Source organism: Cynocephalus volans, chromosome 1 (assembly GCF_027409185.1).
Source record: "Cynocephalus volans isolate mCynVol1 chromosome 1, mCynVol1.pri, whole genome shotgun sequence".
Lineage (NCBI taxonomy): Eukaryota > Metazoa > Chordata > Mammalia > Dermoptera > Cynocephalidae > Cynocephalus > Cynocephalus volans.
Window position 1 is genome coordinate 208,181,300 of NC_084460.1, and position 19,746 is coordinate 208,201,045.

At 38.9% G+C, this 19,746-nt stretch overlaps 1 protein-coding gene across 1 annotated transcript in view; it reads left to right on the plus strand.

The window, feature by feature from the left end:
* Nucleotides 1-19,746, plus strand: part of THSD7B (thrombospondin type 1 domain containing 7B) — a 691,892-nt gene that overhangs the window by 435,768 nt on the left and 236,378 nt on the right. The window contains exon 12 of the mRNA XM_063077053.1: nt 17,684-17,878. Within this exon, the coding sequence (XP_062933123.1) occupies nt 17,684-17,878 (195 nt within the window). The remainder of the gene's footprint in view (nt 1-17,683; nt 17,879-19,746) is intronic.

The following is a 19,746-nucleotide window of genomic DNA, read 5'->3' on the forward strand; positions in this document are numbered from 1 at the left end:
ATCAAACAGCCCATCTTCAAGGTCAGAAGTTCTCTCTTCTGCTTCTTCAAGCCTGCTGGTTAGATTCTCAGTTATGTTTTTTATTTCATTGAATGAATTCTTTAGCTCTGCAAGCTCTGCTACATTCTTTTTCAGGGCATTGATTACCTTGTACATTTCTTCTTTCAGGTCTTATATACTTTTCCTCATTTCATTGTGTTGTTTAGGTGAGTTTTCTTGTATCTTATTTAGTTTCCTTAGAATTATTACTTGAAATTCCTTGTCAGACATTTCAAGGGCTTCTTGTTCTATAGGATCTAGAGCTTGAGAGTTATTATTACCCTTTGGTGGTGTACTTTTTTGATTTTTCATATTTCTGGTATCTTTCCTTTAGTGTTTAGTCATTGTGGCAGGGGATTTCATGGTCCACTTATTTGACCCTACTGTTTGGCTAGGATCCTGCCAGGACTGCCAGTTTGGTATGGCTGCCTCGGTGTCCATTGGTGGGAGGCTCGGGCCTCTCTGGGCCATGGGCACTGGACTGGGATGGGAGTCCAGCAGCGGTGCCTACCTGCTCCGGTGCACGGCAGGCGTCTCAGGGCGTGTCATGGTCGCAGCGACTCCTGGGCCTCTCTGCTGGGGCCTCTCTGGGCGGTGCACACTTGCTTGGGCTGGGGGTGGTCAACATTAGCACCTACCTGCTCGGGCATGCGTGGGCATCTCTGGGCATGTAGTGGTTGCTGTGGCTCCTGGGCCTCTCTGTGGGGTCTTCTCTGGGCAGCACACACTCACCTGGGCTGGGGATGATCCTGCATTGGCACCTACCTGTTCCAGCATGTGCGGGCGTCTCCCTCTGTTTTTTTCAATATAATGGTTTTAGTGAAAGTTTTTTCATTTTCAGTGTTTTCTTCCCCTTACAATGTTTTGATTTGTTCCGACTTGGTTTTATGTCAAACTGTCCTCAGGTATATGGTGTTCCTTGGGGTTCTGCTTCTCTTTAGGAGTGAAGTGAAAAGGTTGAGTTGTATGAGTTTGGCTGTCCATGCTAGCTTAAGAGTAGCGTAATACAACTGACCTGTTCAGCTGGGAACCTTCTCATGTCAGTATGGTCGGGTCTTTCCCCTAGTTCTGCTTGGATTTCCCAGAGAATACTTTTAAATTGGCAGCCTGGGGGGGAAGAACTGATTGTCAGTGTTCTGAGAGCTGAGTTAGGGAAGAAGGTGAAGGGTCTCAGCACTCAGTATGACTACAGGCAAGTATTCCTCTCAACTATGCTATTGGCCCCCAGTCCAGAAAACCTCTGGTATACCCTTTTTAACCCTCCAGGCTTTTGCAAAGAGAAAGGGAAGTTCAAATCAGAGAGAGAGAAAAAAAGAGACGGGGGGGTGGCACACGTGTGAGCTGGGGGATCTGACTGCTTTGTAAAACACACTTTGGGGTATTTCTGATTTTTTTAAAAAACTCATCTCTTCCCTCCATTCAAGTCCGCTTCTAGAGATTCTGTGGTAAATCAGATTAGTCCTTGACATTTGCTGTTTCAGCCTTACAATTTAATATTTCTTTTGCTCTGTTCAATCCTTTACCTCTTGTACATTGATTCATACCTTACAAAATCATGACTCCTGTTCTTTCCCATTCTCTTTGTCCTTAATGTGTTAAGGACACAATGTTTTGGTGAGGTTTTAAAAGGAAGTGGAAGTATATTCAAGTTTCTACTCTGCCATCTTTACCTGAAAGGCCAACTAATTAATATGCCTAAGTGATTTATGGATTTTTTTTTTTTAACCAACATTGTAGAATGTTTCTCACTGTGTGTTAGTATGCTGTGTGTACTTAACAATATGTCACTAAATGAAATAAAAACAAAATAATTATGCATAAATGCTTGTTTTAGTACCAGCTGGATATGCTAATCTTGCAAGTTCTCAATAGAACCATGGATTGCAACAATATACATGAGAATGCTGTGTATGTTCTTGTACCCATATTGTATTCATGGAGTATTAGAGCTGGAAGGGACACAGATCATCCTGGCCCAGCCCCTCCTTTTTGCATATAAATACACTGGACCCTCAATGAGTCTAGCCCAGTGGCCCATGCAACTATCACAGGTAAAACCAGAGCCAGACTTATTCTCCTGGCTGGCCACATTGTCTCCTTGGGTTGTGCTTGGTTCCTGGTCATTGACATGGAACTCTCTAGCTGAAAAGCAAATTTTCCTTGAGTGCTATAAAGATTGAAGCAAGTGTGTAAAACAGTGTATCATCAGAAGATCTGGTTACAGGCCCAATTAGTCTTGGTAATTTGAATCATGCAGGTGGCCGGTATTACCTCAAAGTAGTCAAATGTGGGAATTGAATATTGTTAGTCACGTTAAAGTTAGTCATTTTTCTGCTTAAAAGTAAAAATAGTTCAAGTTCCTGACTTAAAAAGCTGGTAAGGCATTTGAAAGCAGTTTTTCTCTTAATTCAACTAATTTTAGCAGATAAAAATTACACATGAAATCAGATGTTATTTGATTTTGAAATATATATCACTTGAAGCAAATTCACTTTCACCGAAGCACAACATTGGTTGCTTACATTGAAAAAGAAATCTTTGAGGTTAAATGCCATTGTTCTGGATGGAAAGCCTTTCAATAGCAGGCTTCGCTGTTGCATTAAAGTAGATTCATTTCTTCATGTTTCTTGCATACAACTTTTCAGGAATCCATCTACATGTTATATGAAGTGAATTGCCCTTTGTTAAAAAGTCTTGTGCAAGACACTAAGCTGTATAACTAGTGAATATATATAGTACATAAAGACTACAATACAGTCCTTTGAATCCACCATTATTCAGGCTTTTCTTATAGGATTTTATTAAATTTATATTCTAGAACAGAATTAAAGTGTAATTGATTTGTTTTTCATATGTAGCAAATGCATGGTCTCCAGAGAAACCAAAGAGAATACAAGGTTGAATAAACATGATTTCAGCAGCACCTTGGCAGAGGAGGAGGAGACCAAACACATGAAAATGAATGTCTTTATGACATGGTATCAGCCTTGTACATAACAGCATATATATTATAACGAGGGTGATTATGAGTCCATGTAAAGCATGAGTACTCATAGTGATCTGCAAAGAGTAAATCAGTTGTAGCAGAAGGATAGGTTCTTAGAAGATGTTTTAAGTAACAGATCCACATGAAAATGTAGTATATACATTGACAAGTGAGGAAAATAAATGTGGATATGGTGCTGATTTGTCTTTTCTCTGAAGCAATGAGATAATTAATATCTTGGGTGTTTGCAGCTGTTTTTCAGTAGAGAACACCAAATTATTTCTCAATTCAAGTTTCACATCTCATTTGTTACTTAGTTACTATATTACTAGAAATTACATGACACAAAGTTTAGCTTCCTGACAAATGACGCAGCATTCATTACCCAGATAGCCTGTTTCATGTTGAATTTCAGTTGCACCCAGATTTTTCAGTCTTACCTCTTATATTCTGAGAGTAAGTACATTTTTTAAAATGTACAATTACTTGCTGCAACGATTTGGCCCAACCCTTCCCTTTGCCTTTATGTGAAGTGCAGCCAGTGACTAAAGCACTATCCATCTGCCAAACCCAGAGCAACTGTTCAAAACTACCCAGCCCATTTTTTATCCTGATTTGGAAGTTAGTTGCACAACAGCTGTTTGCAGAGATCCAGGTGAAACTTATGTAAATACTGCCATATTCCTTCAAAAATAGAATAAATCACCTTCCACATAACAGTGTGTGAATTAGCATATTTATTCTTTCAAACTTGCCAAATATGCATTTCCCTTGTACATGTACATAAAATAGGGGTTTGAGAAGCATAAAGCTTCTAGTATATTGCATAGTTATAGGCAATAGTCTGTCAAGTGAAGTGCTTATAAATTTTTTTCACATATAGAAAAGAAATGCCAAAACTTATTTGAATTTGAATTGAGAAATTCATTCAGTATAAGACACAGCATTTATATTTGGGAGATATTTCTGAAGGAATCTGATCTGATGTCTTTTTAATGGCTGTGAGAAAAATGACTTGGAAATGCCAGGAAGCATCTTATCATTAGTCTACACCTCTAATGAAGCCATGGTATAGAAAGAAGGAAAGAAAAAGAGCACACATTTATAAAAAAGAACACACGTTTAAAAGGAGAATTAGATGATTTCTTAACGGACAGATTTTTATTAAATGGTGAGAAATTAATTTTAACCATTACCCAATTCTTAACATATTCTGAATACACTCAAATGCAGTTGATTCATAGATATTTATATATTTAGTGTTTTTGGAGTTTTTTCCCCCCCTACATGATGGAGGTTGAGTATCCTGTGTAGGTTATGAGACTTCTTACAGCAGAAATTCTGTTTATACTACTCCTATGTTTCATATTTTGACTGACTGTATCCTCCAAAGAGTGTTTTGCAGAATTCTAATTTGGTAAATATGGCAGCACAGAAAGTCTAGGTGACCGTATATACATATATATATATATATATTTTTTTTTTTTTTTCTTTTTTCTTAATGGAGGACAAAATTTTAAAATAAAGCTTTGCAGGTCATAAGCATGTGACTAAAACTATATGAATGACAAAATATTAAGTCATTTATGGGTACACTCTTATTTATAAAAGTTAATGTAAATGGTTTTGAGCATAACTTATGGGAGAATAATTTCTTTGCTAACTGGTAAATACTTACAATTCCCAGGATTTCTGGAAATGCAGCATTTAATTGACATGATTTTGTGATGATGTTTCAGCTCTTCTTCTAAAATTACATTTATGTATTTAAAATTCAGAATATGTATTTAAAATTCAGAATATTTAAATTATGGATTTCTTATAGTAACTTTGCTGAGACAAAATTTACCCCCTAGGGTGTACAATTTGGTGGCTTTTAGTATATCCACACAGCCATGTAACCATACCACTAATTCCACAATATTTTTATCACCTGCAAAAGAAGCACCATACCCACTAGCAGTTGTTCCCCATTGAATTAATTTTAATGGAAGAAAGTCAACAGAGATAAATGGAGCTGCTCTAAGGTGTTGCAGAACCAGGGAGAGAATCACTGACCTATGAAAAAAAAAAAGCCTGGTTGCAATGATAGCTCCTTCATATTCACTGTCATGTCTTAATTTGAATGATTGCTGCCAAATGTCCTGCTGAATGTGATGATTTATATGTATTTACATTTTTTTTTTCAATAGAAGTTTTAATATTTCTCTATAGGAAGAAGGACTCAGAGAGGCAATTTAAATGGAAGGAGTGGCGAAGAAACTTCTTTGAAGCAGAGTTGGCACAAACACGTCCACTGTTTCCATTCCATTCCCCTCTTCTGGTAGGGGAGGGAGTGGTTGAGGAATACGGGACTTGTCTTGCAGGCTGGTTGATAAGCAAGCTTCTTTTTGTACTTATATATTTACATTGGGTCGTTTCATGGTGGCTGATGGAGATTATTGGGGTTCAAGACTCCTTACCATGGAAACTACATTTTCAGACTATGTCTTGTCCTAGAGAAGGACAATTTCATACTTTTTGTCCTTGGCTTTAGGATTCCCAACAGTTACTCCTTCTCAATACTACTTCTTGAAAGTCTTCACTCTACCTGTCTAGAAGCTCCTGACTTCCTGACTTGACTAGGAAGTTAACTTGGATCACTTGTGATTCTCACTCGTGCCAACCACGCCCCAAATCTCAGAGCCGAACCTGATTACTTGGCTTCCAACCACAGCTGCGTAACTTGACTACAATTCTTAGCATTGCCTTCTGGAATTGGTCACACCAGATCGACAGCCAGAGTTTAAAGGTCTGCCTCCTTTCTCCTCTGTGACTTGCACATGTGTTAGCTATTCTTTAGATCTAATTGATGAATTGTTTGTAATTTTGTTTTGTTCTTTTTAATGAAATGTTTATTGTCAGTGTTTTCAGTGAGGGGTCAAATACCTCGAAGCCAAGAGCAGTTTGTGTAATTTTTTTGGTTAGCTGGGAACACAGAGGGCTCTAGGGCTCAACAAATTCCTAGGAATAAAGGGAAGTGGTATTTTTTAACTGTGCATTTTCTGATCTTATATTAGAACTTAAAATGCTTCGAGGTTACCTAGGGACTAAATATACATTATTAGCTTACTAAGCATTTCTTATTTATTTGAAAATTCTTCTTTTCTGAGAGGACAACAATAATTGGGGAATGTGTTTCCAACATGCAAAATGAGTTGTATCTTTCCATAAGTAAGCTTATAATTGGGCTCCTGCAGCCACGCAGCTTCGCATATGGTACTTATGAGTCAATTAAAGCACCCTAACAAGCAATTACGGGTGTATTGTTTAATTCAATTTCCACAACTCATGCTGTTCCCACTCAAAAGTTGCATATATGTCAGTCAGCATGCAATCACAAGTGCACAATTGCCTCAAACACTAGTTTTGAAGAACGGGACCTCCAAATACTACAGTCCCACACACTGTGTTCTGCACACGGAGAGATCAAATACAAGGGGAAATCAAAGAACTGGCTTTAACTTCCAAATCTATTTGTTTGGATAATAGCAAGTAAGAATATCTTCTCTATTACTTACAATTGTCACAGAAATGGAATTGCTAGGACATCCTCTGAGTGAATTAGAGTATGTGGAGGGGTTGGTTAGTTCAGTTCAAGTGATTGAAGTTCAGAGGGAAGCGCTGGGGTGTGATCCTTGAGTGGGGAAGTCAGCTTGGTGAGGCCAGGGTGACCTTAGTCTCCAAGCCCAGGAAATTCTGGTGCTACATGGCCACCTGCCCTATTCTTCCTTTTGCTAGTAGGGCTGTTGCTCCTGCCCCACACCTGTGCTAGCTACCGGGGGAGAGGATTAGCACAATGTTTCCCCATTCTCTGAATCCTAAGTAGGCACAGACTGTAGAGGATGCGTCAAGCATATGTACTTCACAGGGCCTAGTTTTCCAAAGCCTTGCATTTTCAAATATTACCTTACAAAAAACAGGAAAATTTCCCGAGGCTATTGAGTCTTTGTTGTAAGATAAAGAGTTGTAACACAGCAAGGCTGCTGGTTCAAAGACAGACAAGTTACTGATTGATATGTTAAGATACCGGGAAATTGCTGAAAGAAGAGAATGTTTGCTAAGATCAAGCTTTTGTTGGTGGATCACTTAATTTCCTAATAGAATGTCATCTGGCTTGTTTCACTGAAAGTTACCAGCCTATATTGTTAAACTATAACCCCACCTATGTGTCTTGCCGTAACTTCCTGGGCTGGAGAATAAATACAGGAAGGGAACCCCAATTCATGGTTAATTCCCAAGGAAGGAATGCCTCTCTCTTGCAGGTTCAGGGAAATTAACCACTTTGGAGCTTCTCACTGCTCAGAAGAGATGAGCTTTGAGTAATCCTTGTGATTCTGTCACCCGGGGGAAGTGGGGTGACAAATCTGTAGGGAGCAAAGCAACACAGACAAGATGGGAAGACTGTTCCAAACAGCATCCTGGTGACCACATCAATATTCATCCTAACCCTGGCCAGCTCTTGGCTCTTGAGCATGGGGTGGAATGTGGAGTAGCCCAGGGTTCTCTTCACTCTTGATGTACAAGTTCAAAACGTATGTCTTCATAGTAGGGTTAACAAGACACGCTTGCTGTGAAAGGCAACAAGGAGTGGGATACAGGGCTTTTCTCACTGTTCTCACTCCTAGCTGTTCTCACTCCCTTATCAATACCACTATTCCTCTAAAGAGATTTTCCCTTCATTAATTCATAAACCAACAATTGAACCATGCATTTGGATAGAGGAAAGTGGCTTTGCATTTTCTATAATTCAGGCTGACCCAGATATTGGTATTTGTCCTTTGAATGCACTTTTGTTTAACGTAGATTGTTGGGAAAATACAGGAAAATGGTCAGGGCCCCTCAGATGTTCAGAATCTTGTTGAGCATTTGATGTAAGTATGCACGTGCACCCAGGTGTTCCTTGGTTATTGTCTAATGTATTGCTCATGTGCACCCAGGCGTCTTGGGTTATGGACTTAAGTATAAAGGATGGGTGGCTCTGATCCAGGGTGCCCCCACCACCAGGATACCCCCCAGGAGCAGGGGGGCCACGGAGAGGCCACTACTGCTGCTGGAGGATGTTCCTGCCAGGGTCCCTGGGATCTTTCCCAATTACCCAGCATGGACCTGCGTGTGAGGGTTCTGGGGACCCAACTTGGTGTGTGAGGGGTCTGATGACCCAGTCTGTACAATGAGCTTGAAGGGTCTGAGCCCTAGCTCTGACAATATAAATGGAAACTTAGTATAACTAAAATAATGAAACATTGTGTCTTTAGTTATGATTCACCCTATTCGACAACTGGCATAGTCTTGTAGCTTTACTTAGATGTACATTCTTAATTACATTTCTAGAATAAGAAATAAGCCAGCCTATTCTCCTCAAGGAAACTCTTTAACAGGGTTGTAGAGGTTGGCTGGGTGACTGAAGGAAACTAGGCAGGGTGATTAAAAAACAAAGAATTAAAGCCAAACAAAACAAAACAAACTTGTTGTGAAAGAAGGAAATGGGGAAGTCATGGTAAACCTGATTCTGTCAAATCTTTTTCTTTCTATTAGTGGAAGTAGATGAGGTACATCTCATTCTTAATTTAGTGGATGAGGCAGTGCTCCAGAGCTAGGAGATATCTTTGCCCTTGCGGTAAGCTGAGTAATGTCCCCAAGGTGTCCAAGTCCTAACCCCAAACCCTGTGAATATGTTACCTGCCATGGCAAAAAGGACTTTGTAGATGTGAATAGACTAAGAATCTTGAGATGAAATTATGCTGGATTATGCAGGTAGGTTCAATATATTCACAGCAGTCCTAAGAGGGAGTCAGGACGTGATGATATAAAAGAAGCAGAGGGACAGACAGGAAGAGATGTGAAGATACTACACTGATAGCTTTAACGATGGAGGAAGGGGCATGAGCAAGGGTTGTAGGCAGCCTTTGGAAGCTGGACGGGGTGAGCTAACAGATTCTCACCTACAGCCTCTAGAAGGAACCAGCTCTGCTGCCATGTTGCCTTTAGCTGGTTAAACTGATTTTGGATTTCTGACCCCCAGAACTATAAGACAATAAACTTCCATTCTTTTAAGCTGCTCAAATTTGTGGGTCATTTGTTACAGTAGTGACAGGAAACTAATACACCATGGAAACAAATTAGCATTAAAAAATCTTATGGGGCTTTCCTTATGCTAAAGTACCAATGGTGTTGAGCTGTTCAGCAAAGCATCGAGGTCTTTCGATACCTGACACCTAGCCTCTCTCCAACGATCCCTGCCTCCTGCTCGATGGTGGGCTCAAAGAACCCATCTACTGTACTTTATTTAGTAGAAGCCTAGTGCATCTCAGTCACTTATTAGGAGACACATGAGAAAACAAGCCAATCACAGGCTCAGCTCTCCTGGAACTCAGTGCCTAGTGCTGAAGCATGTGTATGGCAGGCTTCGTATTTCTAAAATGCTTCTTGATCTATATCCTTAATTCAATTAGATTTCTCTCTCCTCATCCTGTCTGCTGACTTCAGGGAAAGGCACAGGATAAAGGACACTTCAGGAGGGAGAGGGATGTCATTCAGGGCAAGTCTCTGTCCAACAGAAAGGATGAAAAGCTCTTCTGTTCCTGCCCAGGTGGGTGATGGGGAGGAAAAGAGAAGAGACTGGGGGAGGGAGGGTGGAGGGGAGCAGGAGGAACGTGTGACAAGGCTTCTCCACACTCAGGGCTGATGTCCTAGAGGTTGAGTGTGACTAAGGGAAAAGAAGAAAGCTGAGGGTTTATGCTCCATGTCCCGTTTGGGACTATGGGAAGAGATACCCGACAGGGGCCCCACTCCAGCATGGCACGGGCCCCATCAGAGTACAATCCATGCCCTGGAGTGACTAGGCAGAAGAAGGGCCTTAATGCCTCCCCAGGTGTTCCTTGAGTTTCTCTGAATGTACAGAGTCTCCAGAAGTTTCCCCATGCTCCATCCAAGGAGGGTGTGGTAACTGATGTGCTGGCAACAGGCTTAATAAGAAAGCCTCCCCTGGACCTCCTGGGCCACTCATCACATGGCCGGAGCAGGCTGTTCCATATCTGCAGGTACTGAGGCAGACTGAGACCTCATCAGCTGGAGGACGAGGCTCCCTGACCAGCCTGAGAGGAAATCGATCATAAGTTCTTCAGCCTGAGACTTTAGCAGTGATGTCACCGGGGCAAGCAGTCACCAGGAAGACAAGGGCCACTTTGAATGCAGATGCCAGCAAAGACCCAGAGAGTTCTGGAGGACCTTCATGCAGATCTGAGGTCTCTGCTGGCTCTACAGACACCCAGATGCCATCTTTAAAGAAGGAGAAATGGCTGAGAGAGAGAGACTGTGCATTTACCTGAAAAGGAATATTTTAAACAGGAAGGAAACTAATAAAAATGACCAGAACTGAGATAGTGTTAATTGGCATTTTTACCTTTCCTGATTACCTAAAAGAAGGGAGCTCTTACATCAGTCCACAATGAAAAAATTTCTTTGGAATATGGTTTTGCCCTTGGACTCAGCAAGAGGGACCCTGTTCTGGTCTCCATGCCTTAGGAGCTGTGTTCCTCTCTATGGACAAAGGGTCTGCAAGGCAGATGGGGACCCCACCAGAGCCTCTCCCATCCAGCCCCTAATCTAGATGCTGCCCAGTATGCAGCACCCTGGAATTCCTGCCCAATGCCCTTGAACAGGCTTCCAGCACTTGCAGGGGCCTCTCCCTTGAGTGTAGCCTCCGAAGAAAGCTAGCATTGCTTATGTGGGTATCATAGGCTGAGGAGTGGTCAAAGTGTGGCCAATTTGTGAACTGAGCACTGGGGGGTTGACTGCAATGGCCTTGCACATGTGCAGGAAGGTCCATCCTGGGACAGAATCCAGCTGGAGTGAGAAGAGAAGAGACAAGCCCAACACCTTATGCTGCCACTTTTCAGCCCAAAACTCCAAGTTATCCCATAATTCTTTATTGGAACACAGCTTTCCAAGTGATTATTGAAGACGTATTTGTTAAGGTAGGAGAATAGAACTGATTTATTACACATTTTAAAATCTCAATGACAACTTTTAACTCTCTGGATTTGCAACTGTGACCTCTTGTGTTCTAACCCTGGTCCCCACACATGTGGGCATCCTGCTGTAGCTGTTAAATTAGCGACCTCGTTATACAGATGCTGAACTCATAAATATAAGTGTTATAAGTCTTATCAAAGGAGAATTTAAAGGTCCCACTGAAGTGAGTAACGAGAGTGGGAAGCCAGCCCTCCACGTTGCTCGTTTCTCTGCACAGGCGTCACGTTGTTCCAAGCCCCCAGCCTGGCTTATGCTGTATTCACTGGATACATCCTGCTCACCATTCAGAAAGGTGAATTTCCTTCCAGAAAGGCTCCCCTGACTGCCCAGTGCCTGAAGCCCCAGCATATGCTCTTGCAGCCCACAGAGTGCAGTGAAATTTTATTTCCATGTTTCTTTTATCTTACCTGTGTATCCCAGGCCACTAGTGTAGGGCCTGACATAAAGAACACATTAGGCTGGCCAGTTGGCTCAGTTGGTTAGAGCATGGTGCTGATAACACCACGGTCCAGGGTTTGACCCCTGTACAAGCCAGCTGCCAAATCAAACCCCCAAAACACATTTCATGAACGTTTTCTGAGCTGGCTAGTTGCTGTGAACCTTTTGGCTTCCTGATGTGCATGTAAATTGAGCTCTGCACCTGATCTAGGCAATCCACTACTGCAGGACAGCAACATATAGATAGTGCCCTTCCATTTTTCCAGCGTGTCACCCCCATTTCCTGGAAATCATGACCTCTTGAAAGAAATTACTTTTGCCCTTTTCTTCAACTATTAGAGTTGAACTTTGGTCGGAATCAACTTCAGGAAAGTAATTTTGCTGTCCTTGGTGAAGGTGACAAGCAGGGACCGATCTGAAGTAGCAGGTTCCATCCTTCTTTAGTCTTCCCAGGCAGAACCTTATCATTTCTTATCATAAGGCCAGTTACCCCTGCTCTCTTCAGATCATAATTGAAGAAAGGAAAAACTTATCATGGCCTGTCTGACTATCAAGGTTTAGAAGTGATAGGGGCACAAAAACCAGCCATTTAGTAATAGTTCATAATCTGCTGAGTTTAGTCATCATTTAAGCCTAAGAGGGCCACCTGACCATCCCACATTAACAGAAATTCTTTACAAAAAGTTAACTGTGAGATGCACTGAGAATTCATACAGGTCCTTCCTTTGTTTCTTGTGCTAAATTCTCAGATAATTTTACATTTCTTGTCAGGGCATTTCTTTTCATGCTGCTAGAATGGAAAAGAATTAGATAACAGAGGAAAGCAATTAGTAACTCTTCTCCCCACTCTAGCTTCTGCTTTTTGGTGCCTTTCTCCAAGACTCATCCTGTGTAGCAATTAAGAGAAAGATGAATGCAATTCTATGTGTTATGTACTTTGGTAGACACTATAGATAGGAAAATGTGACCTCAGGCATCAAGGAGATTTTTGCAGGGCTCCAGGTGACCCTGCCACACCTAATTGCCGGTGAATGGCCTTGTCTGAGTGGCTTGGCCCAAATACCTGCTTCTTCATCAGTCCATAACAAGGATCCCCAGCTATCCTGGGCACCTACTCTAAGAGCTTTCTGCCCAAAGCTTAAGATAGCTAAGTTTCAAGCAATGCCAAATAATGTGATCCTTCTAGGGCTAATTGGGATAACTTTACCTGCAAGTACAATTTTCCTCCAATAAAGACAACAATATTTTAAGTGTAATAAATGAAATATAATTAAGTTTTGAATCGCCGCTCCCCTTAGACAATTCAGTCCAGGTAGAAATATGCAACAGAAAGGGTCAGAAGTAAATGTCTCTCCCTTTCCTGATGGACAGACTTTTTCCACTAGTATAATACAGTTCTTAAAATGCGTGAAAGTACCAAAAGAAGAATCTTTTCTTTAGATTGTGGCCTGCAAGTGGTTTGCTATTATATGAAGGACCCAGAACCCAGAGTTCAACTAAATAGCACATGTCTGACAGATAAATTCTCTGTAATGGCTTGTTTTTTCTTACCAGCCCATTACACATTCCTGTCATTCAAGACTGAAGTATCTATTTTCCTTTCTATACCAGATTTTCCATTAGTTATCACCATTAGCGAAAGTGCAGTATTGTACTTCTGTTGTCTCTCTACCTGCCTGTCACTGCCATTACTGTGACTTTCTGGAAGCTAGATTATGTACATGGAAAAATAGAATTAAAAGATAGCATGAATCTTTCCATGAACTTTTTGAAGTGCCCTCGTATATGTATACTCATATGTATATGTGTATACAAATTCGCACATTGCTTTTATAATTGTTTATAGTTAATGTATTTTGTGATCAAGTAAGTGGGTGGATGAATGGATGGATCAAGTTCAGTAAGGTCTATCAGGGCAGACGGTGCAGGTAATAATGTTCAGGGGTATAACCAAGGTCTCATGTCTAGACCACCATGGAGATAAAGAAAGTGACCCCACTAAGGTTTCTTCCTGATCCTTGGGCATAAGCTATTTTTTCTGTCTTATGTTTACTCCTCTTTTGATGAGTAATGAATGGTTCTAATGGTCAGAAAACCTTTGATATATGCCACTAAATCTTGCTTAGATATCGAAACCTTCGTGAATTCAGCATTAGCCGAGAGGGGAATGGTACCTGTTTCTGTTAGACGTGACCACCTCAGTAAGTGGGGTGTGAAGATGCACAGGTGCCAGCACTCTTCTGAGCAAATGTTCACTCTCCCCTCATGAAACACTCTGCTCGGCGTTGTTAAGGATCTTGACCTTGATGTTTCAGTGAAAATTCCCAACAGTGCTTACTTTTCAGTTTCTGATGTTCCTGGAATTGTGCTCTTATGGAATAGCATATAAGCCTCATTTTTGTAGGAAAATGAAGTAGAATGCATAGTGAAGCCCATGGAAATGTAACAGACATCCTTGGTAAGGCCATGTGGTCTTTGGAAGAGGCTCTCACCTCAACATGTTAGTACAAGGGAGCTTCTTTCCTGCCATTTCTTATATTTCATTTTCAATAGCCTTTTTCATAATAGTATGTAACTCTCAGGGCTCACGTACTACTGCACTAAGTGCTTAGTTTTGTGCTCAGTACTTTGTTTGTATCAATTTATCATATAATGTAAGTATTATTATCATTCCTGTTTCATAGATGAGTTCATTGAGTCTTAAGAGAGTTTATGTAACTTACCCAAGGTAACAACCATAAAAAATGTAGAGTCACCCTTAGTTATGTTTGACACCAAAGCATATTGTTTCATCATTACATTCTATTACCTCTGATTATTCCTCAAAAGAAGTTGTCTGACTTAAAGAGACTATACCTTTAATGTTGGTCACAGGACTATATTGTATGTTGCATATAACTAATATATTTAAAAAATATCTTTGGCTTATGAGTTGTATGGTGAAAGGGGCCTCTGAATTGCACTGTACTAGTTATCCACATTTACTCTTAATGTCTTCTTTTTATTTCCATTGCATATTTGTTTTGTTTCCTTTGCTTATTTTCCATTCCTGCAGCCTTCTTATTTGCAATTTCTTCAGCATTTTCATACCCTCTAGTATAGTTTAATATACAATCACTCAATACATATTTATTAATTGATTCCTTTCATACTAGAACATTTCCAGGAAGGAAATGATTTCATTTAACTTGTTCATGTTATAATTTCTAGTGATCCTTTTCATACTTCCAAAGAAATTAAAATTCTGGGTTTGAAGAAATCTGAAAACCATAATTCCTGCTGTCAATTGATGGCTGTGTGGTCTGTAGTTTATCTGCTGCCACTTGCCCTTGGTTACCATTAATAGAGCTATGGCCCTCTGACTAATGTGGGTGTTGTCAAACTTCGTTCTCCAACTTTGTGTGCATTCTGTGACCCTTAGAAACCTCAAATGTCTCTGTTAGACTACAAGACTACATCAGTTTCTACAGGAGTGATGGATCAGATATGCTCTGCACAGTCCTGTTAAGCACTGAATGTGTTGGGCCATATTTGATCTATTGGTTGATTAATGATGATAATAAATGTAGCACCAGAATCAGGTGAAGATTCAACCAAGGTTTTCTTCTTACCTTTACCCATCAGATGATGAGAATGGCCAAGAAGCAAATGAAGCCTGGAGAGGACAATGTGTGCATGTGTACTTGTCTGAGAACTATCAGCCTGCTTGTATTCAACAACAACTACAAATGATAGTAATAATTGGTAGTATTTATTGACCCTTAGTGTGTGTAAGACATTGTTTTAAAAGTTCTCCCCACTCTTTATTATAGATGCTCTTTTTATATTGATTTTAAGGATAAGGAGACTAAAACATTCATGACTCCCAGGGTATGGAGTTGGAATTTGCACTCCTTGGCATTTTACTACATTGTGGGTGTCATCATATGCTATAACTATTCTTAATTTCTTGTGTTTTCCTTCATTATTTCAAAAAAGCTCAATATAAACCTTTGTAAATGCATTATATCCTAATTTAGGTAGTTTATATAACTTCAAAATATCATTGATGTTTTGCTTATAACTTTCAAGTTCTAAACTTATTCAAGAAAAATTATAGAAAGTGAATAAAATATTTTAGAATAATATATTATCACTGGGAAAAATTCTCATTTGTATACATCTGGAGGCTTAAATTTCAAATAGTAATGCTTTCTAAAAGTGTTTAAAATTCTTCTTTATGTTATTCAGTGCATTATCATCTTGTAAAAAAATTAACATGGCAGGATAAAAGTCCTCTAAATTGACTTCAAATTGGTTTTCTAAACATGCAACTCAAATAGCATTTGCTTGTACCCTACTTAAGATAAACTATCTTGCTGGATTCATCATTAATGGCTGCAATATTCCCAACAAAGAAAATGCAGGTGATGTTGGCTTGATGTGTAAATGGATTTTATTCTGAGGATGAATAAAGCAAAACCGAAAAACACTCAAAATGAATGAATAGCTCCACCTGCCACGGAGCAGATGTACAAACTGGGAAGTATTGTGTATGCATCTATTGTCATCTTAGCTAATTCTTGAAGCATTAGATGGATTTAGCTTTCACCAGTTCTAAAGAATGACAGATTTGTGATATTCAGATAGACTTATTGTTTGTTGTGCTCAGAATAAAGAAAGGAATTCAGAATATGAGAAGAATGGGCATCTGAAAAAAGTCGCTATGTAGAATTACCCTGTATTGCAAAAGCTTACATAAAGAGTTAATAACATTGATCCTAAGCTGTGATCTCTTTATTCCTGGTCACATGGCAGATTTTAAAGAGCTGTAATAAAAATGATGCTAAACTATGGTTTCTTTAGGATGACGAACTCAGCAAATATTCATTGACACACACTATATCCAACAGCACCAGGCCAAATATGGGTAGTCAGTGGACAGGCTGGATCAGAATCACATGGATACTTAGAGGCAAAAATATTCCCGGACTTCTTGCCAGAGATGCTGATGCAGTAGGTCTGTAGTGATGCCATGGGATCTGTATTCTTGTAGACATCCATGGTTAGAAACCTGTTTAGAAGAGTAGTTCTCAACTGGGCCAGTTTTGCCCCCAAGGGACATTTGACAATGTCTGGAAACATCTTTGGTTGTCACAACTTGGAAGGGATGTGTGCAATTAGCATCTAAAGGGTAGAAGCCAGGGATGCTGCTATATATCTGACCATGCACAAGACTCACTCACGTACCCACAAAAAATATTGTCTGATCTAAAATTTCAATAGTGGTTGAGAAATGCAGATCTAGGCAATATAAAGATACATCCTCATAGAGTCCATAATTAATCAGGGTGAATAAAAGATTCACCAAAGTATCATGCATTCATAATTGAATAATATTAATGTTATCAGCCCAAAGAATCAAATAAAAAATTAAGCAAAATTGTATAAATGTTTTACCTTGAGTTTATTAGTTATTTTATAGTATGACTAGAAACATCCTACTTGAAAAATATGAGAGAAACTGAAAAGTTATCTGTAACTAACAAGATATTTATAATGGGAATTATCTGGTTATGTTCTGCTGTGTTTGAACAAAAAAGATTTAAAAATTTTTGACTGATCCTTAAATATCAATAAGGAGAAAAACATTTATTTGTAGACAGCAGGAATTCCTTTTTAAATAGCGACTGTGAAGTGAAAGCAGGTCTGCTTCCATAAGTGTCATCTAAACAAGCAAACAAACAAAAATCAAATCCAGGAAGAGTCCATATGATTTTGTGAAATTGTTTTGTCCTTTTTGTGTGTCCTTATCTTACTCTCTCTTATAGATTCTCTTTCCTAGTTTTATATCATCTCTAGAGATCAGTTGCCCACAAGCAGGAAGTACAATAAATTACTGGAAGTTATTTTGGTTTCTGTCAATGTAGGGTTTGGAGTAATAATGAAAACAATTAAATCCTCAGATATCTCCAATGGCAACAATAAAAGTTTCATTTCTAGAGAGAAATAAGGTTGGCTATGTTGAACACCATGTGCAATTGCAATGAAAACTAAATTTTCAAACATTGGGAGATTCTGCTATTTTGTCAAAGAACCAGTAGCTGAGATTGATTTAGTCAAAATAAAAACAAAAGAATCCGTGCTTTTTTTTTTTCTTTTTAGCTGTCTCATGTATCTCTGATGATAACCAGTCAGCAGAAATGATGAAATGCCTCAAGCAGACAAACAGCATGCCTCCCCTTGTGCAAGAATGCATGGTCCCATGTCGAGAAGACTGCACCTTCACTGCTTGGTCCAAGTTTACACCCTGCTCCACCAGTTGTGACGCCACTCAAAGCAGGCGGCGACAGCTCACAGGTAGGGTGTGCCTTTCACTCTTTATCTTCAGACAAGCGGTACATCTCTGAATATCTCATGTAGAGGGTAAGCTTCAAAAGGCAGGAATTTGTGGCAGGTCTCTCCCTCTCCCCCATCCACCATTACATATTCTGAATACCTAGAGCAATGCCTGGTACATAATATGAGGGTACTTTCAAAAAGTAAAAAAATAGAATTAAAAAATAATGCAAATCTTTGCATGAACTTTTTGAAGTACCTTCATATGTACTCAATTAATATTTGTGAAATGAATGAAAGATGTAAAACATTTTATAGCTATCAAGTTCTTTTCTATTTTGTTTTATAATCTCTGTAGTAATAAAAGGCATTTTATTCACCAACTTCTTTTGGGTAGTTAATGGCAAAGTATGGGGTATTTTGTAGTGCCAGGATCTCAACAAGCTTGAAAGCAGTCACTGATTTGGAAAGAACATCAAAGGCAAACCTAATCTGTATCATTGTCTTTTGCTATTACCATATAAGCAACCTGACATTTCAAAATTTTAGTAGTGTAAGGCAAAAATCAAATTACATATATACATTCTGTTTTTGTGGTATATCATTAGTTACCAGTTCTGTTTACATCTGAAAAATGTAATGGAAATTAAAGCAACTAATAGTTTAATTGAAGTCCTGGAGCGATTTTTGCCTGCAATATACAAATAATTGGTGCAGTAGTTTATTTTACTGCCTGTCTAGATAAATATGCCACATCTTCTCCTAACTGCATTTGTATTTGTAGATGCAGAAAACTTAATTCAGGGAATGGAGAACCAAAGGAAAAATGCCAAAATAGTAATTGAGATAATAAAATTGGTGTTGACATTGAAGAATTAAGCATAGATTATCATTTGTTCTCAGGAGCAGTTCAAATGCTAATTCTCTTGGTTTCAAGACTCCTTTGTTTGAATGCATTGCTTACTTGATCATATTTTAAATTTAACTCACTGTAATGGGTTTACTTATTTGACTAAAGCCTTTAACAGAATTTTTGCACACAAACTAGGAGCCCATTCCTAAATGTAGGTGAAATGTATAAACAATCACAAATAGAAATATCAAATAAGACATGCTATAGTTTGTGCTCTCTCTTCCACAAAAACGTGTGAATATATAATTTTTTTAGTATATTTTACGTTTCTAAGATAAAACAAATTTCTTATAGAGAAACAATACAATGGAATAGAATGTGTGGAACAGAAATAATTTGAAGTTCGGGGCCAATGTAGTGAAACTGTTTGCATGTACATACATAATGCATCAGAAGCCATTATCCTAGCAACTCTTTATATCTTGCGATGAAAGAAAATTTCTTTTAGAGGGATAGAAGGCTTTGAATTAGTGGCCAGTCTTTTTCTTTCTCTTGAAGGTTTGCTAATGATATTTTGTACATGCAAAATTAGAATGGAAAATATTGAAAATCTTAGGATATTTATTTATTTTACAACCAGCACAGTTTGTTATGCATTGTTAAAACTTTAATGAATTTGACTTTTATCTGAAAGTACTTTTTATGTAAATATTGAAGAACTGTTGTATATTTTTCTGCAAACTCTAACCCATACTAATTATTCATACTAGAAGACTATTTAGAATTTCTTTTCTAAATTATTAACTGCTATGCTTTCATGTGGCTAATTGATTTTTGTGTACCTTCATGTCTAGATGACATCAAAACAACTGATCAACTTCATGAAATACATGAGTTATAAAAAAAATAACCAGTCATACGAATCATTTAGTATCATGGTTGAAAAAAATCCCCATAGTTAACTGAAATTTTTCTACTTTTAAAAGATTTATATTTATTGTTGTGAAACAATGCTTGTGTTTTGGTATCTCTCATG